The sequence below is a fragment of the Aulostomus chinensis genome, chromosome 3 (assembly GCF_037954235.1).
Source record: "Aulostomus chinensis isolate RoL2024-O1b breed Wild chromosome 3, RoL_Achi_v1.0, whole genome shotgun sequence".
Taxonomy (NCBI): Eukaryota; Metazoa; Chordata; class Actinopteri; order Syngnathiformes; family Aulostomidae; genus Aulostomus; species Aulostomus chinensis.
Window position 1 is genome coordinate 9,844,250 of NC_141322.1, and position 25,016 is coordinate 9,869,265.

The 25,016-nt window shown below is 42.2% G+C and overlaps 2 protein-coding genes across 4 annotated transcripts; both read right to left on the reverse strand.

The window, feature by feature from the left end:
* Positions 1–315: 315 nt before the first annotated feature.
* Positions 316–14,073, reverse strand: LOC147267613 (RNA-binding protein 38-like). The gene is made up of 4 exons (XM_086198543.1): positions 13,660–14,073; positions 11,820–11,943; positions 9,634–9,688; positions 316–1,939 (listed from the first exon to the last, which is right to left on the reverse strand). Exons 1-4 carry the CDS (start codon positions 13,870–13,872, stop codon positions 1,597–1,599), a joined length of 735 nt encoding a protein of 244 aa, XP_086054669.1. The 5' UTR covers positions 13,873–14,073; the 3' UTR covers positions 316–1,596.
* A 454-nt stretch (positions 14,074–14,527) lies between these two features.
* On the reverse strand, positions 14,528–22,473 carry rae1 (ribonucleic acid export 1). Of its 3 annotated transcripts, none has more exons than XM_086198546.1 (13): positions 22,355–22,473; positions 21,684–21,802; positions 20,937–21,041; positions 20,010–20,102; positions 19,836–19,925; positions 19,662–19,748; positions 19,014–19,085; positions 18,802–18,909; positions 18,543–18,649; positions 18,303–18,378; positions 17,334–17,528; positions 17,175–17,260; positions 14,528–16,738 (listed from the first exon to the last, which is right to left on the reverse strand). In XM_086198546.1, coding segments are annotated over exons 1-13 (1,188 nt in total). In that variant the 5' UTR covers positions 22,404–22,473; the 3' UTR covers positions 14,528–16,737. The 3 variants fall into 3 exon arrangements, with proteins under 3 accessions (XP_086054672.1, XP_086054674.1, XP_086054673.1); XM_086198548.1 differs by having other exon boundaries at positions 22,276–22,395; XM_086198547.1 differs by lacking the exon at positions 14,528–16,738 and having other exon boundaries at positions 17,171–17,260; positions 19,836–19,922.
* Between the last annotated feature and the right edge of the window lie 2,543 nt (positions 22,474–25,016).

Consider the following 25,016-nt stretch of genomic DNA (forward strand, 5'->3'; position numbering starts at 1 on the left):
GTTAAAAAAACAAACAAACCCTGACATTCAGGCTAATTGGTTTTATATTCTGACTTCTTACCAAGACTGTAAGTGACAGAAGTGTGCAGGCTGAGGGAACACCCCGCACCCCTGGCAGGTGGTGGTGTTGTGGCTTGATAAAAGTCTGGGCCCCCTGACGCCACCCCCAATCTAGCAGCACACACACAACTTTGATAACACACACACACACACACACACACACACGTAATTGAACACTGTCACCCCTCTGGAGCTTTCTCCAATATTTCTACAGTAGGATCAGGATCAAAGCAGTGACGCAGAAATAACACTCACAAATTAATATGACGGCATTGCTCAGTACAAATTCTTTATTTTTTTTTTTGGTATGGCTTTTTTGCAGGGACTGTAAAAGACATTTGTTGGAGGAAAAAAAAATCTGATGCGCCCAGCAAGAGATCTACAAATGGGCATCTTCTGAAGTTGCTGTGCACTCACACTCACACACCCCCCCCACATGGTGACATCATCTGTATGTACATCTCTGCAGGTTGAACAGCATCAGTGCTACAACTATAGTACAAAAGCTAACTTAGTACCTCTTATAAATACCTACATATAAATATTGTAATTGATGACTAAAAGTATCTTGAATATCCTTGTGTCACAAAAGAAGTGGCATTTGAGCTCAGTGTAAGCTACCTTGCAATATAGACACACAGCACGCTTGGTCCCAGATGCCAACATACTGCATGTGATTATCAACATCCATTTGAAATTATCACAACCCAGTGAGGTCAGGTGATTGACAGTCAGGCTCGTTAAAAAAGCCTCTCTGCATTTACATCTATGATGGTGGAGCACTTGCAAAATCAGGAGATTTAAAAAGGAGTTTTTATTAAGGCCTCTTTAATTAAAACAATATAAAAATGGCATTGTCCTGACATCATAGTCCAGTTTCAACAGATCCCACAGTCTAGTACGTTGAAACTTCTGTTGAAATCTTGTCATCCTCCAGAGTGGAGCTGACTGCTGAAGGTTTGTTCATCACAGGGCAGCAAAATATGATGGGACTCCCCACAATCTGGGTGTCTCCCAGTGTTTTCAAGCTGCAGCCACCTTCATACCCACCCCAAATACTCAGGTGGGCATTATAAGTCCCTGGAAAGCTATCAAAATATCAATATGCACCATGGACACACTAATTTCCACTGATGGAGCCAACAAGCACAATAATTGATAATAATAGCATACAAATGAATAATAATGACATTAATACAATAATAAAGGACAATACAAATAATAATAATAACAACAATAACAACAACAATAACAATTATTATAATAATAAAATGAAGTGTCAGCTTCTGGAAGCCCTATGGTGGTATGACCACATACTTTATGCGATTTAGCTTCCAACCTCCACTGTCCATGATCTCCCTGCCACACCTTCAACCAACGAGCAAAGAGCTCATCCTGATCGTATAGTGCAATAGTCCTACCCCTTTTCCTGAAATCCCCTGATCGTTAAAACAGGGTCACCCCCGTAGGGCAACTTGCTATCCTCTGTCCAAAGGTCCCTGATTCCTTCTCCCTCTTCTCTACTCCCCTCCCAGCTCACTGCATGCGGTCTGGCTGGATGTGCTGCTGTGGAGCATAGTGCAGGAATGCTGGGGTGGGACCTGTGGCTGAGGGGAGGGTAGGGTGGACAGTGGCTGGGGCTGTAGTTGCAGTGGCTGGACCTGCAGTGGCTGTGGGGCTGGTAGCATAGCTGTAACCAAGGAAGCCAGCTGGGGAGGCTGCGTACGGATACTGCTGCTCGAAGGCGGCTTGGGCGTATTGGCTGTAGGCGGTACTGTAGTCCAGGTAAGGGCCACTGCTGACAGAGGAAGACACCTGAGTGGGCAGCACCAGGCTGGGCTGCACAAAGGCTTGTGGGTAGATGTACGGCTGGGCCAACCTGCGCACAAAGACCAAACAAGGGGTGTTAGAGGGGCTGCGACAGTGAGGCCTGGCTTCTATTGTTTACATTACTCCTTGACAATGAGTGTTTAAAACATAAACTCTTTGTAGGTATTCATAACTTACAAAGTTCTCACATTGATACTGTTGTTACAGACAAGAGGTGGAGGAGGTTAGGACGCCACAGTGACTCAACCTTCTGTCTGTGTCAGTTAGTAAAACCTACCAAACCTGTTAGGCAGGGTCTCCTGAGGAGGATGGCTGGGGAAGGGCGGGGGGGGTGAATGATGCAGTCAGCCGTTACTGGCAGGTTTTCAAGCTCAGGCATCAGCAAGTGTTTTAACAGCTGCTGCTCTTCACTTACAGAACACACTCAAAAAGAAATGGGAAGTATGTGAAGGCAGTGCAGAAGTTGCACTTTTCTCGGTGTGTAAACGAACACACGATCACAGGTGATGATGCTAGCTGAGGGAGGAGGTGGTGGCAAGGGAGCTCATCAGGCCTGGTGCTACGCTGTGCTGGGCCTCACAAGGGGGCTCTCAGGTATAACTAAAAAGGGTTAAGGGGTTGGGGGATTGTACTATCTCCCCTTCTCTATCTTGCCACTCCATCGATGGCGTGAGTGGGGGGGTCTATTTCCACTCAGAATATCTTTCCTAAGAATGTGCTTTAGAGGCAGGGGTGGTGGTAACAGCAAGGAGAACATCCCCCTCCATCCCTCACAATAAAGGGCGATGCAACAATAAGACATTACAGTTTGGAAGAAAACAACCACAGACAGATAATAAATCATAACATTTGACTTGCAGCTGCATCTCAGAACTGAAATACTCCCTTCATATATTTCAGTTTGTCTTTTCCTCCAGATTGAGTCCAAGAACAAGAATAGGATCAGTAGTGAGATGCTGCCATGAAGCTTACACAGCAAATGATGGAAGCATGCATGGATGGGGATGTCAACACGCTCCCAAATACCCAACACACCAGCTACCACTGCAAACCCCAAACCATGCCATAATAGGGAAAGAGTCACACTGCAATCAGCATAACCTCTTCACTTCATATCACTTGCACACAAAAAAAGATAAAAAGACACTCCAATCCATCACAGCACACCGCACGGCACTCTCAAGCCATCACTGGCACCTTGCAGAGAGGCTGGCTGCGGGAGGAGAGTGGCAGGTTGGGACGATATGTTCTGCCTCTACTGTTGGCATCTTCTGATCCTCTGCTGGTACACTGGTTAGCTGGCAGCAGACAGCAACCATTGCAGGACATTGGATAGGAGGATGGTTATGGTTATTAACAGGAAGAACATAAACTTGTCCTATTGTATCAGCACATAAACTGAACTGAGGAGTCATTTTTTTCCATCAAGGTCAATGACATGTTACCACTTTTAATCCGGTGTCAATTCATTTATCTATTGATATTAGCCAAAAAAAGAAAAGTCTGATTCCAAGTATTATTTTTTACATCAAAATCCCTGTCTTTTCTCTTCTTACAAAAGGGGAAATTCAAGTATTTGATGACTGCACTTGGAGTGTACTAGGCATGTCATAGTAACAGACAGTCCCAAAATTGTTTATTAAAAGATATTGAGAATTAATGGCAGTGAGAACATGATAATAATAGATTTTCCAGTCAGACATTAAGAATATAAATGTGAAATATCCAAATTCCATAAATGAATAAAACCTAAATAAAAATTTACCACAAATGTTCTTATACAAGCAAACATGCTTGTAATGCTTTGGGGAATGTACTGAGGTAAGAAAACATCCTCAGTTCATGTCTATTTTTGTTTGATAAGCTGATAAAGTAATTATTGTAATAGGCTACTGTGTACTAATTTGCTCCCAATGAAACTCCATTCTCTGATTTCTATATCCCTCCCCCATAATTTAAATGATGCGCTACAGTCTGATTACTTATACCCATAGTCTTACATTGTGAAAGAGTCAGTTGATAACAGCTCATTCATTTGGTCCATTGGGATAACATTTGGAAAGTCTCACTATTTATTTTTGGACATTCAAGTTGGCGTAGGGCTACCCAGCAGCCCGTTCAGCTGGGGTTACTCTGGTGTGTAAGCAGGGAGCCTATTCAGCAGTAATTGCCAATATCATTCCCAATCAATATCTTCAGCAAATCCATCCTCAATTTGCAGATACATGTAATAGGACAAAATTAAGCATGACTGAGATTTTTAGTTCAGGGAAAACACAATGAAAATTTCACCTCTTATACAAGGCATCAAAAATGATCTTTTTTCCCCAGCATGACAGGGATATATATTTAAAAAATAAAAAACAGTAGTAAATGGCAGAAACAAGTTACAGACATGATTACAAGAATGAAGGGGGATAACAGGCCACTGTCAGAGCCCTCTACACACATAACTAGACAATGGTGGCAAGTAATAAGTAAGCAAATGAAGGCGACCCCCCACCCTGGACCACAACCTACACACTGCCCTTGCACTGCTATTGAGCTACAGACAAAGAGGCATTCACCATGACCATTCGTTACTGCTGTGGGGCATACGTGCTATCATACGTGTACAATGAGCGTGTCTTCTTGGCAGAGTTTTGCCACTGGCAATTGCTGTAATCTACACTTCAAATCCACTGATAGTGTGAGGGTGAATGTATGTACGGCCCCATTCCCCCTGACCAAAAAAAATAAATACATAAAACTGCTATCACTCTCATTTTTTGCAATGGGAACAATTATATCCTCTGATCAGCATTGATGGGAATACAACTCCCAGGTAAATGCAGTAATTTCCAGCCAGACTCTTCCAATCTCAGACACACATGATGAGCAGTTGGTGCTCCACCATTAACAATATATGTGCAGGAATGAAGCGGAAAGGTGGTGCAGTGGTTAGCACTGTCACCACACAACAAGAAAGAGCCCCAGCTTGGGCACAGCATCTTTCTGTGTGGAGTTTGCATGTTCTCCCTGTGCCTGTGTGAGTTCTCTCCAGGTACTCTGGCTTCCTCCCATAGTCCAAAGACATGCAAATGGGGACTAGGCTAATTGGATACTCTAAATTGATCATAGGTATGACTGTGAGTGCGAATGGTTGTCTATTAACCTTTTCACACTGAAAAACGCATGTCAACGCAGGTTTTTGGACCCGTGTTTGTTCTGCATTAGGGCGCATTCAAGCTTCCAGAAGACCCGGGTCTGAACTCCCGCTGTGAGGGCTGCGTGCCTGTGTTTTTCTCTCTGTACGTCGCGCTGACAACGTCATCATTACACATAAACGTACGCCGGAACACTGGGAGGTAAACAAACGACAACATGGATGTCGTTGAGTCGAACGTTAGCGTTGTCATTGCGTGCATTGCAATGTTCTCTCTTTTGCAAAGCATAAAACCTCGGCGCAGATTGGAAAATGTCCAAGTGCTAATGCAGCGAAGGAGGATGGAGTTTTTGGCTCGTCTGGAAGGGAGCTTAAGAAGCTACAGGCGAAGCCTAACAAGCGGCACGGTGACAAAATCAGGATGTGTCAGGAAGGTCGCATGAAACCTGAGATGACTCGGGTTGCCTTTTTCACACTGCAGGCGAGCCAAGCCGAACCGCTAAACACCCAGGTCGCTTGGCGAGTTGGTCAACGCGGGTCAAAATGCCGAGTTGACCCTTTCAGAGTGCCCAAAACCCTGTGTTGACCTGCGTTTTTGGTGCAGTGTGAAAGGGGCTTATATGTGTTGGCCTTGCGATGGACTGGCGACCCGTCCAAGATTAACCCCGCCTCTCGCCTCAAGGCTGCTGGGATAGGCTCCAGCCCCCCCACAACCCTTAACAGGATAAGCAGAAGAAAATGGATGGATGGATGGATGGATGAAGGAATTAAAAATTGTCTTCTCTGCCAGTATCCTCTTGTAACTTTGTCATCTTTGCAACAAATTCAACCCATTTGTGTACGAGTAGCAGCGCTCCAACATCGTTCAGCAGATGTTGAAACAGCGCACATCCAAACATACATCAGAAACTCTGTCACTGTCCTCATGCAGTTTTTATTACATCTACCAGATATTGTATATAAGCTTACAGTCACACTGTCTCATTTTGACAGCACCAATCACTTCTTTCTAGTGCAATGACTGCATTTGTGATGCTGAATGTGACGCACAAGGGGGAAAAAAAAGAAAAGCAACTCCTTGTCTCCTCCCAATGGGAACAGGATCAATCAGCTTGTATTAATGGGCTTACCCAGGTCTAAAAACAGTGTGTACAAAGTTTAAGTTGTCCCATTTAAACCTATAGGCGGTATCGGACCAGAAACAGGACAATGCCCTCATCCATTAATGGTGTTATGGGAATGGTTTGATGGGAATCATATGCAGATCCCGACCCAGTTGAAAACATATGGGAAACATGTTAGACTACACTCTACACCACCACCATTAATACATCAAATGACGGGATATATTTGGAAGAGTTGAGTACCAGAGACTTGTAAGAACTGTTCTGACAGCTTGTGGTGGCCCACATCTTACTAAGGATTTGTTCACAACTGGTACAAACATGTCCTGAGAGAGCTGATCATAAGTGGTCGGACAGGTGTGAGAGTGGCTTATGGGAAAGAGCTTGCCCTCAGTGAGATGTAGTGATATACCTCTATAGGTGACTGACATTCAGGCGAAAACAAAAACAAAAACATGCAAATCAAGAAGTATTTCCACTTGGTTAGAGGACATCATTTGATGAGGCCTCTTCAGTGTGGTCCAGTACACATAGACTTTGATCTCACACTGATCAGATCTAAATTTCTCTTTCCCATAAAGTCACTTGATTGACCAGTAGTCTTTAACATTTTCTGAACCTTTGTTCCGTCAAAGGCTGAATTCTCTCCATTTTGAATGGATCTATTGCATCATAGATCAAGGGCAATGCCCAATGCGCAACAGAACTCCCATGCCTGCAGAGCTGTGTAACCCATCTCCCAACCAGGTCTGTAGCGGCAATGAGAATATTAGGTGGGTCTAGTGAGAAGTATTTTTACACAAGAGTATAAACCCTCGAGAAAGAACAAATAATAAATAAAACAAAAAACAAAGAATAAATTTATAATAAATAAAATAAATAATAAATAAAACCAGAAGTACCTTCTGGCTCAGGCCCTAATAAATTTGCTTCACACCAATGGATCACTCAGGAAGCATGTTAACAATACCAGCAATGAACAAGGCCCAATGCCAGGTCTATAAGTGGCAGGCTCAGACCCCTGAGACAGGTACAACAATCATCAATACAAATACTTAGGAGAAAGCCCATACAATTAATGGAGGTAATGTGAGAAGCCCAGGCGATATCAGAACAAACATAAATTTTTACGCTATAACACAAATGACCCAAGAACATGAGTCACTGCAACAGCAAGTTTGAAAACAGCTTGGACTGAATTTTAAACAACAGTTGAAATCGGACTTGATCATCCTCCTTTGTAATTTTGTGTGAATAATCTTTGCTGACAGGAGGGGGAGAGGTTGTTTATTTGACACCTGTAGAGGTGTGTTTCCTTGGTAGCACTCCGCCTCATTACACATAGTCTGAATACCCCCCTTCCTTACTCATTTTTGAAACCCCTCCAAGTCTGAATGAGGTGTCAATTTTTGTGTCTCTGTCTGCTGGTGGCAGTCAGGTAAAGGACACATAAACAAAGACACATGACAGAGGCAACTGGATTGATCCATGAAAAGAGAAGGCACATGGACAGCTCCCCCACTACCAATCAAAACAATGTCCCTGGCCACAGTGACCCCCCCCCCCCCCCCGGCCCTCACAGTCCAAAGCATCTGCTGACCACACACACACACACACACACACACACACACACACACACACACACACACACAACTCTGGTTTAAAATCCTACTTCAGACCATGTCACCACAATGCCATATGCTTTCAAGGGGTTGGGGGCAGGGTGGGGGCGGTCTGAAAGAAAAGCCACTTGTATGCTCTACATCTTCGGGAGGCCTGCGTCTGTCAGCCACCACACCAAGAACTGAGAGGAAGGTGGACAGGTGCTGTGTGTGCCCCTCTGGTTCTCCAGGGCTGATAGTCATAGGAGATTAGGGGGGTGTAAAAGACTTGTAATATGAGCCAGCACCTGTCAGACGCATGCCTCAAAGCACCGCTGCGCTCCAGCATTCAGACCCTGGGGGTTTCCATACAGTTGTGATCTCTGTGGTAGCAGGACATAGGAGGGACTAAGACTGCAGAGGAAAATGGACTGCATGATTTATAATTCTGACCAAGCAAGCTCACATTAAAGGGGACACCATGATCATAGGGAATTCAAAAGTGGGTCAGTATGGTGTTAAGCAACTTCCATAACCATGTTTCTTATTTTGTCCCGGTGGAACAGCCTTAAACATATTTATGATTCAGATGTTAATTCACTTCAGTTCATCTTCAGCCACAGATACTGGCCCCATGTATATACAAAATGGCAAAGGGAAAATATTTTTACATTGTAGAAACAGATTATCACTATCATTTTTTTTTCCAGAGGTTCTGACCAGATGACTAGACAGCTTTCAGCAGATTGCAAGGTTTAATGAAATCATCAATTTCACGATCCAATGGCTGGGCTAGAAGTAGAACCTTTGTTTCAAGCCTAAACTTTACTTCCCTGGCATTTTCTTTCCGGTTATTAAAATCGAAAAAAAATGAGTAAGGAACAAAGGCTCTTCTTGGAGGTATGATTAGTAAGGGAAGCCCCCCCCCCCATGGCCCCAAGTACTGTACGTAGAGGGGCAGGTAGTGATGATTTGTAATGGGTCATTCATGCTTTGGAAAATGATTTTTAGGTCTTCCCTGAGTGATGCAGACTGCTGCCCTGACAAAACCTTGTTATTTATCTGTTGGATAAATCAAGAACTGCGATGACTGACATGATAGAGGCAGGTAGATTGATCTGCTTTAGAGACAAGGTTGGAGGATATGACTCAACTGACAGGTGACCAAAGGAAATATGCCTTGAATTAAATTAGCCAAGTCTTTCAGACTTGATGGAAACATATATATTACCACAAACACCCACCCACAAATATAAAAAATAAACATAGGACAGCTCATTTAGGCATTTTAGTGTCATTAAATTAAATCTTTTACAATAAAAAGGACATTCTAATGATCTTAAAGTCCCTTTGGTCAAACTGGATTTGAGGTATTTCAGTCTTCCAGACAGACTGGGAGTCTCATCTGTTATCTATGAGTGGATGTCATCTTTAGCTTGAGGGAGGCTATTTGAGTGTGTGTGTGTGTGTGTGTGTGTGTGTGGGGGGGGGGGGGGCTGCAGAGAGATGCTCATTAGCTGCTCAGCAAACCTTAGCCTCTAGATTTTACAAGATTAAAACATCTCAAGGAACATTTCTCAGAGTCAGAGCCCACTCTGGGCAGGTGTACAAGTCACTAGACTCCTAACAGGAGTTAACAAGTCAGTCACACATTCACCTCTGGAATGCTCCTCTATTATCACGGGTATGTGAACAATCTCCCCAGCCTAGAACACTCTAATATGCTAATAGACTCCTGCTGGAGTTGCATGCAGACCCAGAAACTGACATGTACTTTCTAGGGGCCCTGTTTGTCAAAGAAATTGTAGCCCAGTGGCATCGTACAGAGCAGAACACAAGAGAACACAACAAGCGCCCACTCCTGTCCACTTACCCATACTGCCTCTGGATGAAGGCTGGGTGAATGGGCTGCACTCCGATGGATATGCCTGGAAGATAGGAGGCTGGCGGTCAAACACGCATTTGCATTTACAGAGGAGGACCAGAGAACAATGCACAGAGGGCAATAAGAGACAGAAGCAGGGCCTGTTTCCAACTCACCACCAGCAAATGGAGAAACATTTGACAATGTGCAACAGAAACACGATGGTCATCGGAGATACTGTCTTTTAGAATGTAAACACACAACTAATTTGTATTCTCTCTCTTTTAACCCTCCAGGGTTACCCCAGTTCAGCAAGAATTGAGTCTAGAAGATGTCTGCCCAAGTGTATAGCTAAATGGTTTATTAATCTCTAGTTTAAATCCAACCAGCGAGTGAGGTTGACCACTCGTATACCTACTGGCAGAAGGCTAGTAAGTGTTCATATGTGGATGTACATCTTCTATTCGTAACTGCTAAAAAAGGATGGGATAACAGTCATTAATGACAGGGGTTTTCAAACTTTCCTGCCCAAATGTCCACCTACTTATACTTAGGACAGTACCAGGCCTGTTAAAAAAAGAGAGGATCCCACATCTGTACATGCATTTTTTTTTCCAGAGGAATAGTGTTGTGTAGTGTAGAGGTGTTTTTTCCCCACTTAAGGGACTTCACCATTTTTCACTCCACTAAAGCTAATGTTAGCTTGCCAAACCAAGCATCTCAAATGAATTGCATTTAAAAGGTTAATTATTTAATCAGAATTTCATATTTTCAGAGACTTTACATGGTTTAGACATAATGTCTGTTAAATATCTACATAAACTGAGCTTCAATTAGAGGCCTAGAAAACTTATTTATTGGTTTGTTCATTAACCATTAGCCACCAAATTGTGAGCCTTTGCCAAATTACACTTATTACACTTCCACAAACATCTCAATTCCTTTGCAGCTTTTAATGCAACGATGTACATAACACCAAACACCTCTTGTGTGCTGTATCGCAGTCAACTGGACTGCTTTCAGTTTGCCAGAAGACATTTCGCCTTTCATCTGAAAGGCTTCTGAGAACTGATGAAGCCTTTTAGATGACAGGCGAAATGTCTTCAAGCCAACTGAAGCAGTTCAGTTGACTACAAACCTGCACTTAAGAGATACCATGAACTGGATGACTTAGAACCTTCACCTGTGTGAAAGCCCAAGTGGAACAAGCAACGGAGCACTTGGGCAAGTGACCTCTGGGCTACTGAGGTATGGGTTTTCTAAACCTCCTCAAACTACTCAACTAACTACTCAAGGATCAGAAACCCGAACAATAAAGTTGCAAGATAAATTGGGAATGAATAGAAGCTGGAGGTCTACACCTAATACGCTGCAGTGTGTTTCCTCAACTAATAGAGAGAGAAAAAATGCCACTGGGAAAGGGAAACATTTACTGTTCATATCTGCACGTTACAGTTACATCACCAGATAGACCAACTGCAAGACTGAGTCGATTGGAGAGTGGATAGTGAGGTAGAATGATTAAGCTCTTCTGTAAGAAGATCTGTTGCTTATTTTATGTCTGGTGCTTAAAAATTATGTTTATCTTATTCAAAGAGTTGAATTTTTGAGCTTCATTATTGCAGAGTTTCACACAGGAAGCCTGTTTTTCACAAAGCCTACACTGAGAACAGACTTTGAATTAGGAGGCATCTTTTCATGAAGGGATAAGAATGGGTGAGGTTTTATGTAATTTAATGTGGCAATTTTTTTTGTCCCCCAATGGAAAACACACATACTTGCAGGACTGGCCAAATTTGGCTCCTGGGCTATATGAAAAGAAAATAATGGTAATAATAGTAATTGTTATTATTGCAGGTCCAATACTGAAATCCTTAAACTTTTAAAATTATGTAAAACATGGTTTATGCCATATAAAAAATTCCTCCTATGATAGGTCTGATCCATGATCATTTTCATCATTTGATCGAGACACTTTCATCAAATGTGTCCACTTGGTCTGAGGAAATTAAGAGGCAGAGACAGTGTGACACAGAAAAGGCTTTTAAATGAAAATTGGGTTTGCATTTTGCCCAGGGTACACATTTTGGGCCTCCAAGGAAAAAAGTTTAGGCTCTATAGATTTGTGTTAAGAGTATTTATATATACACCTTAGCATGTGTTTGCAAGGGATCTTTAACTTTGTATAACCCCACCTGTCTGAATGCTGCGGGGTTTGGCCCCCAAGTAGGCCAAGTTGACATTGGCCTTCCTGCCATCTATGATTGGGTTGGGATCCTTGCAGGCTCTCTCTGCTGCTCCCCGGTCCGTCATTGTTACCTAGGGAAAGAGTCACACTTGCTACCATGGTCTAACAAGAGGGAAAAACACTAGTGTGTTAACTGTAGCACAGCGTCCCTCACTACTGATACAACAAATACAAGAACCTTCTTGGCCTTTAGGCCTTGTCCTAAAAGTGCCCTCATAGGCTATAAATGATAAGGCTATAAGAGGCACTCACATTGGCAGAGGCAGACCTGCTGAAATATGGATCATGAAAAGTAACAAGTGGCTTATCCAATTAGGGACAAAATATTAAGGAGATTGTCTAGTCCACCCCTCCTCTCTCCCTCCTGGCATTAGACAAGCCATTCTGTTTTGGTTGCCATATTCTGCCAACTCAGTGGGTTCAGTCACCTCGGCGTGTGGAGCAGGCTGCAAATGTAGGCCACACAACTTGCACTGTTTAAGGCGATGTTTTATAGAAAAAAAATCAGTTTGCCTTTTCATAGTGGAAGGATCTGCAACAAAGCCCACTGCAGGGCTCGTGCTGTGAACACACAGGAGGGACCAAGGTTTTGTTTACACAGTGAAGAGACTTGCTCTGTGTGTGTGTGTGTGTGCGTGTGTGCACAGGGAAGGTGGAGGGGTCTACTAATCCAGCTCTGAAGTATGTTTAGATAAAAAGGTGAGCTCAGCTTTAGGGCAACTCCCCACCCTCCTGCCAGTGACCCCCTCCAGCTGGAGCCTATGTTGACTCATGCAAAAGAGGAAGTTGGCCGACTATAAAGTGCTGATCACTTCACCTCACTGCGGGTATGCATGGCAGCACCCACATTGCTGTAAGCCTGTTTAACTTGAAACACTCGATACTCGACCGTTAGAACCAACAGGACTTGCAGAGCCATGGCAGCGGAGCTTATGTGTAAACACTGAGCTATTGTCCTACAAGAGTGCCTGTAGAAGTCAGCACAAATAAGAGTTTTCCAGTCCTTCTTTGGCCTGATGGTGCACTAGTAGCGATGTGTCTTTCCAAGGTTCTGGTAAATATTTGCATTTCTTATGTGGCTTCTGTTCTTTGTGTCAAAGGGAGATCTGCAGGCTTTATCTGCCTGGAATGGGATAAGTCACCTATTAGTGGGGACTTTGAGAGACTCCAGGAGATGTCTGGGATGTTTTCATTCATCTATTTGGACTGGTTATATGTACACTTAAGAGTGGAGACTCTTACTTATGAAGTATTTTCTGTCAATATATTGAAGAAAAGGGAAGTTCAACACAGACTGCTTTGTTCCTCAGCAGCGAACATTTGGTGTAACTTGTAACTCATGACAATGGAGGACAGGGTGTGCGAGGTCAACCTCCACACTGTTCTAGAATACCATATAAAGCAGCAGCCAAGCAGCTCTCTCAAACACACACTAAGCCAGTCTGGTCAGGGGTGAATGAGGGGGGACTTCAGTGAGTGTATGCCTGAGTGTTGGTGAAGGGACCATATGTGGAAATATAATCTTCTTAGTTACCCATCAACTTGTGTGATTCCCTTATCCTCATTAACCCCTAAAAACAGCCAGTCAAGTGGAAAAGAGAGAGAGAGGGGGGGGGGGGGCGTGCACGGATGACATGGATCCCAATGATTAACTCCACAGGATCCAGTATAGATTTCGCCAGATGTCATATCAGAGTGGAGTCATTTACAAGACTAAGGAACGCTACCTCAGTGTAATATGGTTTGCTTAAGTTGTGCAGTGTATCATCATGACTTGTGCTACTTACAAAGCCGTATCCCCGGGACTTTCCCGTCTGTCTGTCGGTGATCACCACTGCCTCGTCAATGTCTCCAAAGGCCTCGAAATACTTCCTCAGGGAGGCATCGTTCGTGTGGTAAGGCAGCCCACCCACGAAGATCTTGGTGAAGGTGGTGTCTTTCTGAAGCGGCGTGGAGTGCATGACGTCCAGGGCACCGTTCATAAACTGATGCAGAAGCATTGAAGAGCCGGCAAGGGAACCACCAGAGGCACGCTGGCGAGGAGGAAGGGACTGAGAGCCTAATAATGTCCAGGCATCAGTGAAGCACTCTTGGTATCACACTACCAAATTTGTCCGTCTTCCTCCCTTCACAGTCAAAACAACCTTAGGCAGTGTAGAAGGAACTTGCTCGTTGCCTGCCTGCTTCTGTGCCGGTGTGAGAAATGTGCCGGGAGGGTTAATACCGTCAATGTAGCCCCGCCCACAACCAACTATTGACCAATCAGCGTCGAACCTGAGTGCCCACTTCGGCAGCGGCTCCTCCTATTTGCCCGCCCATCTCTACACCTGCTATTGTCCTCGGCGACACAAAGAGCCCAGGCAGCAGCCTCATGGTGCTTTACTGTCAGGAGGAAGTCATCCATCGACAGGTTTACTGTCACTGTGTAACCCTAATCGGGTTATTAGTCCCAGTAGAAATACAAAATACAGAAGCAACGGAATACTCATGATATGTTCAATTGTTGGCTGTTTCTTTTTGATAGAAATGTGTGCTGTACTGTATTATTTTATATTCCTGTATAGATCAAATTAAACAAGTTGCGGTCAAGGGAAATGTTTGAGAGTTCAGGTTAAATTGACTGTGTGGTGTGATTTCATAGCAGTCTTTATTAGGGTGGCAGAATTAATTGAAATCCCATTATAGCCTACAACAAAAATACAAACAGCAGGAAGGTGCAGTAATTGTGTGAAATACCATTTCAAATTAAATTAACAAAGAAAATCACACCATGATCAAATTAGTGAGGTTTTTCAATGAAAATAAGAATAATGATGTTAAAAATAATGCACCTCTATCACAATAAAAATATCAGGGAAAAAAATCACAATTAGATATTTGTTCAAAAATGTGGAGCCCTAATCCCAACACTACTTACATTTAATCCTGAAGTGTGGCCACTGATATCCAGATTTGTGTATAAAGTATTTTGTCATTATCTATCAGTATAATTTGTATATTGTGTGGTTCTGTTTTTGCTGCTTGTTTTTTGTGGTTTAAATTCTATTGCCTGTCTAAGGGCTGCAAATGTATAGCATTCTTACTAGGTTATGAGAATGGATTGGCTGTAATTGTTTAATTTTGGGTATTTACAGAGTGGGTATGGATTTTTAAAAAAAATATATATTTAGGGGGGCTTGATAATATATACATACAAGTTAACTAATGAGGAGTGAGGAATACCTGTTTACTTCTTACTCAAATATTGCCACTCTTGTTTTACTGTTTTAATTTTGTTTTTGGTCAGTAAAGACCATTTCCATGGATGTGATGTACTTTAAAGTCATATAGAACAGCAATATTCACAGCAATCAGACCCATAAACATTAAACAGACCCAGACATTAGAAAGATGAAGTGATGTCTACTTGGAGATGTAACACCAGGCATCTAAGGCAAGCCTGCATGGCTCCGCCCCCTTCAGTGACATAAGCTGACTGATGTACAATATGATAAATTTCACTGGACTTGCCTACGCCGCCACTATTTACTACCCCATAAAAAAGCAAATGATTGGCCTGGTTTGCAATAGAGCCAAGCGTGAAATGTGTTCAGAGCCTTCATTCTAACGTACTTAGGTACTTTCAACCCTGGCAACATCTTGGGTGCTTTTCAAGCTTCATACCACTACTGAAGTTTTGGAAACCTATACGATCAAAATAAATGTCGCTCTCCCAGTGTTTGGGATGTCAAAGTATTTCCCCTAATTCGGAAAAAGGGAGGGAATTCAATCTGGATTAATTTTTAGTTAACAAAAATGTAGAAGAAGAAGAGTTCAACTGGAGCTGTTTAATGTAGTACACTGGAGAGGGGGATGGCAGTAAATTTTAAATCACCACCGAGGGGGTGGTGGTGGTGGTGTTGAGAAACAGTATGAGGGGAGCCAAAGAATTGAAGCAGCAGAAAATCTTCCCGGCCAGGGTGCCTTGGAGTTCCACTGCTAAGTACCAAGGGTCAGGCTAACAGTAAGGTGATACTCTAATGACCTCAATAAAATGGCATTTAATTCACACCTTCTGTTCTATCAACTGGTTCACTTTTCACACATTGCCTTTGTTGCTTACAGTGCTTTCTCGTTCATATCCTCTTGATAACCCCCCCTTTTCCAGCTGTGTCCCTGTTGAAAGGACGAAACCTGCATGAAGAACCTCAGACAATCACTTTGATCTCATTTGTCTTACAAAGCTCTCTGACCTCAACTCATGGAGGGCTGAATGCTCCCCCTGCTGGTGAGTAAATAAAAAGGTACACAGAAATAGGGGTCCTTCGTGATCCAGATGTTCTAATTATCATTTGGACATCTTTCAAAAACTTCAATAACAGGGTCCCACGGGTTTTACAGCTGAAATATGAGATTGGTTCATTATTATGAGAATGCCCAAAACATCCAACCAACTAACACTATAGGATTGTTTTAACTGTTCGCTCAAGTCGGAATAAACATGTTCAAATCTAAGAGTATGCGCCTCATTATTTATTTTACATCGAAGATCCATGAATTGAGCTAAACCACAGAGAAACAGCAAATCAAAATAGGATGAAGTCTTTGGAAAGCCATACAAAACAAGACAATGGACACGAGATAAAAAACAAAACTAAACACCCTCAGATCTTGAAAAACGACAAATAAAGCCCCTTCTATGATGACCAACTGTCACCAGGATGAGTAAGTGCCCTCTGATTGGTCCATGCACAGAAAGCAGTACCGGGCATTGGTCCAGGGGTTTCCCAAAATGGAAGGGGTCTTGTCTTGAGCATATACACCCCCACACTAATGCAGCAGGTCTTCAGCATTTCCCCAAAAGAGATGGAACTTGGCACGACGGATCTAAAGACAGGAGGGGAAGCAGTCAGTCACAAAAGAAAGAGGCTTTGATTTTTTTCTAACACTGAAAACAGCAGATAAAACTTTTCATTTTATCCCCATAATTTACTTGATAATAGGCCTGAATTAATGGGAGCTAAGGTTCAGTAGTTTGGATTTTTTCAGGGATAATGCTACAAAAAAAACACCAGGCTTGGCTAAAAATTATCCTGACTGTACACAGGCAGTGTGTACACACGACTACAGCAGGAACCGCACAAGCCTTCAAGGTGACCTCAGCACAGCATCATACCAACTGAGGAGGACTACTACCCTGCTCACATCTATGCATGCTGCAGACCCCAGGGCCCAGTATAAGTCAAAAGTGCACTGAGGCAGCGAGGCCCCATCCAGTGACTACGCTCCCCAGGCTTATGGACAGTGGCTTCCCTTCTCTCACCATTTCTTGTTCCGGGGCTTAAGCTCCTCTGCAGCGTTCCTCAGGAAGATGTAGTTCTTTTTCTGGGGGTTGTAATACTCATGGCCCTAGGAAAATTCAGAGTCCAAGTTAGTCTTGAAATACCCCCATACACGTCTGTGCAGGCTTCACAACAACTACCTTTGACCAATCATAACTGGAAGCATATGCAAAGATGTTGCCATTGTGGTTGAAGCAGCAGGCTGTGATAGGCTGGTCCAGCTGTTCCGAGGTCTTCAACTTGGTGCGGGCGTCTTTGTCCCAGAAGCTGAAGCGCCCATCTGAGCCCACAGTGGCCAAAGTGCCGTGGACGGGATGAAAGGATATGGCGTTCACCTGATGGAGGAAAGTGGAGTTGGTGACATTAGGACAGTACTGCTTACTGACCTGAGATGATTGAATTTAAACAAGTGAATTATTTAAAGTCAAAACAACACTACGCTCTTTCAAGAAATATTAAGACAAGACAGAGTCTAAAGTCGTGCAAGTTGCTCTGTGATTTCTTCAGAAGTACTGGCAGTTTTGGTAGCAAAATCTAAACTAAAATTTAAGTTGCTTACTCTTTTTCAGATTTCGTTGGCTCAAACTACACCAGAACATACAACTGTCAACTGAATTAAATGTAATGAAAAATTCCAGAGATATTTTCAAAAAAAAAATCTAAATGACCACTTGACCACAATCTAGAGGCATTTTACATTGAGACTAACATTAAATCAAAAAAGTCAAATGAAATTCAATCAGTTTTCATCAACATAAACCAGGCCAAGGTTTGATTCTACTAAGAGTAAAATGTGCACATTTTGAGTCAACTAAAACTTGATGAGGATGACTAAAGAAGACAAAAATCTAACAAGGACATTTAAAATAGGACAAAGATTAAATAAACAAAAAAGCTGTCAAAATTAACACTAGTCTGAAAGCCATCATAAGCTGGAGCCAAGCCCTGGAGCCTTGCTGCTCGTATTAATCTGTTCTCTACATGTGAATTTGATCAACTTTATTCGCAGCAATAAGGACAACAGAAATGTAAAACTGTTCTCCAACTGTCAATCAAACTGCCTCTAGTCGTGAGATGTCCGCTCAGTCTTAGCGATGCAGGAGCCTTACAGCATAGATGTCCTGTGGTGTGGTCGTGTTGGTTCCATTAGACCGGTGGCACTTGAAGGTGAAGTTGTCTTTGGCTCTGAGAGACGTCAAGGAAGCACATTCATGTCATGGTTTGCTTCCGGTGTTTAAAAATGGAGTTTTCCATAATTTTGCAAAACACAATAGTAATAGTGTAGTTACTGATGTGCAAGACTCAAAACATTCATTCACTTTTAAATAATTACTTGTGTTGATACTCACGGGTTTGGGGGGTTGATGTAGTGGATCGCAACTCGTCCCTCGATGCTTCCTAATGCAAAGCCTGTTGGCTTGTTCTGCTTGTCCTTGAAAATGGCGACACAGCGGTGCTGAAGGATGAGGGACAAATACATGAGTAACTCTACAAAAATATACTGTAAGAGAAAGTTGACATGTCTGTAGATAAAAAAAATAAAATTAGGGTAGCCCAGTGTATTCAGAGAAAAATATGAAATAGAGGGAGAGAGTTGCTTGCACTGACCTGATGTTTCAGAGGAGAATCTATCCTGCGGAATTCAGAAGGCTGGTTCTCCAGCTGGTACACGATCAGGCCCCTCTCAGCGGTGGCAACCACTGCCATGGGGTACACCTGAACAACAGGTCACAAAGATAGACACACATGGTAAATAAACTCACTTAATGAACCACCCTGTCAAGAATAAGAAAAATACATGACATCCAAAGCCAACTTACAACATCTGCACAGTAGCATCTCTCTGGCATCTGCAGAGACATCATGGGATTGGGGGAGCGAGTATCCCAAAACTGGAGCAAAAACCGGGAAAGACATTGAGATCCTCAGTGCAACATTAAACCCTACTGATGATGAAAAGCTGGGTGTTTTTCTGTTTCTAACCAATACGTAAGATGAAAGTCTGAACTGTGGACTTAAACTGACAGTACGCTGGATAGGACGAGGATATCTAATTTTCAACACCATCGGAAAGAGGGAAGTTTGAGTGTGGAGTATGAAAGAGGTAATAAAAATTAAAACATGAGAAGACGATCACCATTAACATCTTACAATTGGTCCAAACACACATTAGAGTGTAGACAAAAAGAAGCTGCAGGCTTACTTGAAGTTGAATGTAGTCACTTATGGAATCAGACCAAATGAATCTACAAATCATTGCAGGTTCTCCTAAAGCTAGCATGAACTGAGGGTTACTCGTCCTTTAAAAGTTAAACTTTTCTTTCTTTATGACTGCATCTTTTACAGTCTGTGTAAAAAAAAAAAAAGAAAAAAAAAAAAGAAGGCTCCGCAGAATCTCTAGTTATTGTGACATAGGTATTTCAAATGTGAGCAGATGTGGAGTCATGATGGTGGTGAAGTTGATGTACCTTCAGTGTTTTGTCCCAGCTTCCTGTCATGACACAGCTGTAGTTAGGGGCTTTTATCCAGTGGATTGATTTGATCGGGCCATCATGCTGAAGAGAGAAATAACAAGAGCTGTGTGACGACAGCAACATTCTTATGACCACATACAACACCGGAAAGGAGGGGTATCATCCTACCTGTGCAATCTGCATTGCTTGATTACTGTTGAGATCCCAAATCTTAGCTGTCTTGTCACAGGAGGCGGTGAACACTTTACTCACATCCTGCTGAAATGAGAGCATATAAGCTGTTATTCTATAGACCAGGAGACAGCATCTACCACAGAGATTTGCTACGGTGGTGAGACTTACATCGCTCCAGCATACATCTAACACAGGACCTGTGTGTGTCTGTTGAGCTTTAGGGACAGTCTGTCCATTGTCCTGCACCTCCCAGCATCGCACCTGAGGAGGGTCACATGATGCAACACTGTTTAACTGCATTAACAGGCCACCAGACTACTCAAATCAGTCAAGAAAATTCTGTAAAACATGATAACCCCTACACCCACAAAGATCAACACACTGTTCAAATAAATTCAGAGACTATGGCTATAAAATGTATATGTACAAGAACATACAAGTTCTATACTTAAGACTCTCCATGCTGCTATTCTGCATTTTGCACGACACCATACTGCACCTTTTATTATTGCATCCAGTAACATACCTCAAACACTGTGAATATTCTGTGTGTCTGTGCATGTTGTGTTTGCACTACTATTTGAATGTTGTGCGTTAATTGTGTATGTTACATGTTATGTGTCACATTAATACTGCACATTGGAGTTTCTGGGGAAATGCTTTCAGTTTCGATCCTCTGTGTAATGACTGTTCCATGGTAAGATTGACAATAAAGTTCACTTTGACTTTGAATTATTACTGGGAAAAAAGTTTCATTGATCACAAAGAAAAGCTAACTAAGATAAAATAAAGACTGCTGCATTCCACTTCGTAATGATCCTTGTTTTGAACAAGAATGACAGAAAATTAGCACTGAGTCAACAAGAACAGAATAAAACCAATTTGTTTGGAAATACTTCAGTTTCAAGGAATCTGATAACAAGTAAGCATGATCTTACCAGAGTAAATAATCTTAAATATGATCTTAATGTTGACCAAAGCAATTGTGATAATGATCATGATAATCCCTCATGAATGACAAGCAGGACAAAGTCATCCATCAGGCCCTCAACAGTGCACAGCGCCATCATTTATATGAGTGTATCATAAACTCACATCATTGGCCCAGGACCCTCCGATGATGAAGTTGCCTGGCATGGTTGGGGGGCTGAAAGCCAGACAGCTGATGCTGTCATCAGGTGGTGAATTCACTTCAACATCCTAATAGAACCACAACGGACAGTCAAGACCTTCACTCGGCAGGGGCACCTGAGAATAATTCATTGTACAACTATCCACAACTCCTCTGCCCAACCATTATAGGATTTCTCATTTGAAAACAATGAACGGACTGGAATTTGAATGTACATATTGCTTCATCAACAAATTAAAGAAGCTGCTACTGAAATCACACATTTATTCTATCCAGTCAACCAGGAAACTGAAAAGGGTGTGGATGAAAACTGTGATTTTTGTCATGATGAACATTAAAATGTCTTTTACTTTATGAGTCCTTCTATGTTAAGATATTTTGTTTAGATGTAGAACATTTTGACAAAGCTCAGACTGGCTTGTCCAGTTGAAGGAAAGAGATTACAATAAATGTTTCTGCATGACAGTGGGACTGAGTGTAAAAAATTATTTATCTTGAAGTAAGTGCGGAAAGTATTGCATTCATACGGGAATTTTTTTGTTTTTGTTTGTGGGTTTTGTCCTGTGTTTTTGTCACAGTTGTTTCAATAAGGTTTATATGTATGATCTGATATGTCACAATAAAGGTGGTGATAAAAAATATAGTAATAATCCAGTGGGCTTTACTAAGAGAGTCAGTGCAAGGCCTTTGTAATGAGTCATGAAGTTGACCTTCATGGGATTGTGACTGTCTGTCGTGGAGCTTCCAAAGACACCAGTTCCTCCAGCTCCAAACCCGGAGTTTGCACCAAACAAACTCATAGTGCATTCCCGATATTCCTGATCTCCGCCTGCAGACAGAGAAGCAGCTTTATTTCATTCTTATCTTTAGTTTTTCTTCCAGATGTTGTTAACAGGTAAGGAGCAATATCCTGACTCCAGTGAGGCCAGCAGGTTATCAGTGTATATAGTTGCATGGAAAATATTTGACGTTCATCAATACAAGTAAGCTCATATGATGACCGATACGACGCTACTGTTAACTGAAAGACTTATTAGACGACACTGCGAACGATCATGCCAAATACAATTAACGTTAACGATGCTAGCAAGCTTGTTCACATAGGGATTTTTATGGACAGCCTTTTTGATATTTATTATGTATAGTTTAGTCAGTATACAAGCGTTATCATGTGAGCCACAAGCTAACCCTAGCTAGGTAGGTTTATCACTGTGACCAGTAGCGTTCTAATTTCCTGCCCAGCAATCAAACGATAAAGTTACAATGCTGAAATTAACCTTATTAATGCACAAGTATACCTACCCTGAATTTACCACAGCTATAAACTGGAAACGTTGAAAATGTCAAAATAGTTTAGCGCAGTAAGAAATGTGGCGCTTACTTTCAGTAATGTCGCAGTCTGATGACGTATCTTCAGCCCAAAAGGGCATGTGCTTCGAAGACTGAACTCTAGAAGGCAGTGTAGGAAAGAACGCTCCTCTACGCTCCCACTAACCTCACTGTCAAATTGGAAGGTGTGGGAAATCTTCATAGCTATGAAGACACATAGGCTGCAGGGTCTTCACTTATAGCGACAACCAATTCCAGTCATGAACTGAGGAAGGGGGAAAACTATTTTCATATGATAAGAAAAACAGATAATTGAGAAGGTGCTGTAAAACACAAAAACCATCCATCCATTTTCTACCACTTATTCCTGTTAAGGGTCGCGGGGGGGCTGGAGCCTATCCCAGCAGCTTTTGGGCAAGAGGCAGGGTTCATCCTGGACAGATTGCCAGTCCATTGCAGGGCCAACACATATAGAGACAGACAACCATTCACACTCACACCTACGGTCAGTTTAGAGTATCAATCAGCCTCGTCCCCTCTTGATGTCTTTGGACTGTGGGAGGAAGCCAGAGTACCCGGAGAGAACCCACGCAGGCACAGGGAGAACATGCAGACTTATTCCTTACTAGTAAGGGTCGTGGGGGGGCTGGAGCCTATCCCAGCATCAATGGGCGAGAGGCGGGGTACACCCTGGACAGGTTGCCAGTCCATCGCAGGGCCAACATACAGAGACGAACAACCAGTCACACTCACAGTCATACCTACGGTCAATTTAGAGAATCCAAATAACCTAGTCCCCAAATTGCATGTCTTTGGACGGGGGGAAGAAGCCGGAGTACCCAGAGAGAACCCACGCAGGCATGGGGAGAACATGGAGACTCCACACAGAAAGATCCCATGACTGAGCCGGGACTCGAGCCTGGAACCTTCTTGCTGGAAGGCGATAGTGCTGACCACTGCACCACCGTGCAGCCCAAATACAAAAACCTCATGCAAATTTTGCCTGCTACTAATGTTAGCATTAGATACATGAAATATATAATCTAAAATACAATGTCCCTTAAAGTCTTGACTAAACAAATAGACACCCTTTTTTAGTATTTCAGTTACCTGCAAGCACATGCTGTCCTATCACATGATTACTGCCACAACAATATATCTTAAACACATGATAGATTGAATAAATTTGCATCTATTGTATTCAAAGTTTATAAACATCAATATTGAATTCAAAATTAAACAAACATCAAATAACAAATTTAATATCGTAGCCATATCATTGATCTTATATGATCCTTTTGGTGTGATGTAAGTACAACAACAACACTAGGATTTTCCATTGGACATTCTCAAAATTTTCATTATTTTTAGAGTCCCTGATTTAATAGTTTTTTCTTAAGCAAATAAGCAGTTGTTAATTGATTGAACAAACCTAACTTCAACTTCAGTAAGTTTATTAGGGCTCACTAAACACTTGCTACTTGCAAAAAACATTCAAGCTAATCCTCATTTTAACCTGTTAATACACTTGTATCATATTTGAGTTATAGTGTGTTGTAGTCTACTTGTATGAATGATTCATGTATGTCTTACAATACTGAAAACTGCTCAAAAACCTAAAAAGTGAATGAGAATTGTTATTCACTGTATATTGACTTCATATTCAGTTCATGTAATACACTATGAACTTTACTAATTAAAATAGATTTTCCTGATTGCTTAAGATGGATTGGATGGATGTCATGCTTTGAACTAACCGAATACAATTTTGTGTACTGGTGAAAAAAAAAAAAAAAAGTCAGTATTTGAATAGCCTTTCAAAAGAAATTTGAAAGGCGTGTGATTAGTTTGAAATATCAGTTTTCAAAGTACTTCTACTGTTACTGAGATTTTTCCACCTTTGAGGCACCACTGTCTGAATAGTCTGTCCTAACAACATAAAAGTGCCTTGACTATGTGATGAAGACATTCTGGCATGAATGAGTATTAAGTGGTCATTAGGTTTACAGATGTCTGTGGTGGCTACAGAGAGGACTCTTGTATTTAATTTGGGTTGCAGGAATGAGTCATGTAAAGTGACCTCTGGTGGGAAAGGCCTTCTAAAATGTCTGCTGCTGAGTCTCTGAAGAATATTTTTGGCTGATGTGAGCTTTGTTCCATGTCCTTATACGCAAATATATGAAAATGTAACACATGGTCAGGGGACGAGCAAGGAGGTTGTGACCCTGAATGGGCTCCTTTGAGTTGTATGATCTGATTCTCCAGCCTAATCTGTACCTGCATATTGGATTCCTGCTTTGTCATTCATCAACCACACCCATTAACCCTCCATTGCAGTTGCCCCGGTGAGTGCTTCGCACATTTCTCAGTACTTCATACTGGCATGTCCATTCATGTGCCTGAACTGTTGCTGGTGATCACCTTCAAATCCCTCAATAATTAGAGTGGACCTGAGTTGAATGTCTGAGATCAAAGATGTGTGTGTTAAAGGAGGGTTAAGGGGATTTCCACTCTTCATCTCTTGACTGGTCATTTAGAGGTTTGGAGCACTGCCTTGGGTCCTATATGATGAGTTCAACAGAAGAGATGGAGGATGAGTTTTGGACCTTTGATACTGGAGGGTCAGAGAGAAAGGCGGGTGATCCGACAAGAAGCAGAGGAAAAAAAGGGTGACACTACTAGAGTAGAGGGGGAAATAAGTTGCCATACAATCA

Coding starts and splice junctions, on each gene's coding strand:
- LOC147267613 (XM_086198543.1), bottom strand. CDS start 13,872: ATGCTTCTGCATCAGTTTATGAACGGTGCCCTGGACGTCATGCACTCC. Junction 11,944..13,659: donor AGTCCCGGGGATACGGCTTT/GTAAGTAGCACA, acceptor CTCTTTCCCTAG/GTAACAATGACGGACCGGGG. Junction 1,940..9,633: donor TTCATCCAGAGGCAGTATGG/GTAAGTGGACAG, acceptor CTTTGTGCGCAG/GTTGGCCCAGCCGTACATCT.
- rae1 (XM_086198546.1), bottom strand. CDS start 22,403: ATGCCCTTTTGGGCTGAAGATACGTCATCAGACTGCGACATTACTGAA. Junction 19,926..20,009: donor TAGATGTATGCTGGAGCGAT/GTAAGTCTCACC, acceptor CTCTCATTTCAG/CAGGATGTGAGTAAAGTGTT. Junction 18,910..19,013: donor GATGCTACTGTGCAGATGTT/GTAAGTTGGCTT, acceptor CCTGTTGTTCAG/GTGTACCCCATGGCAGTGGT.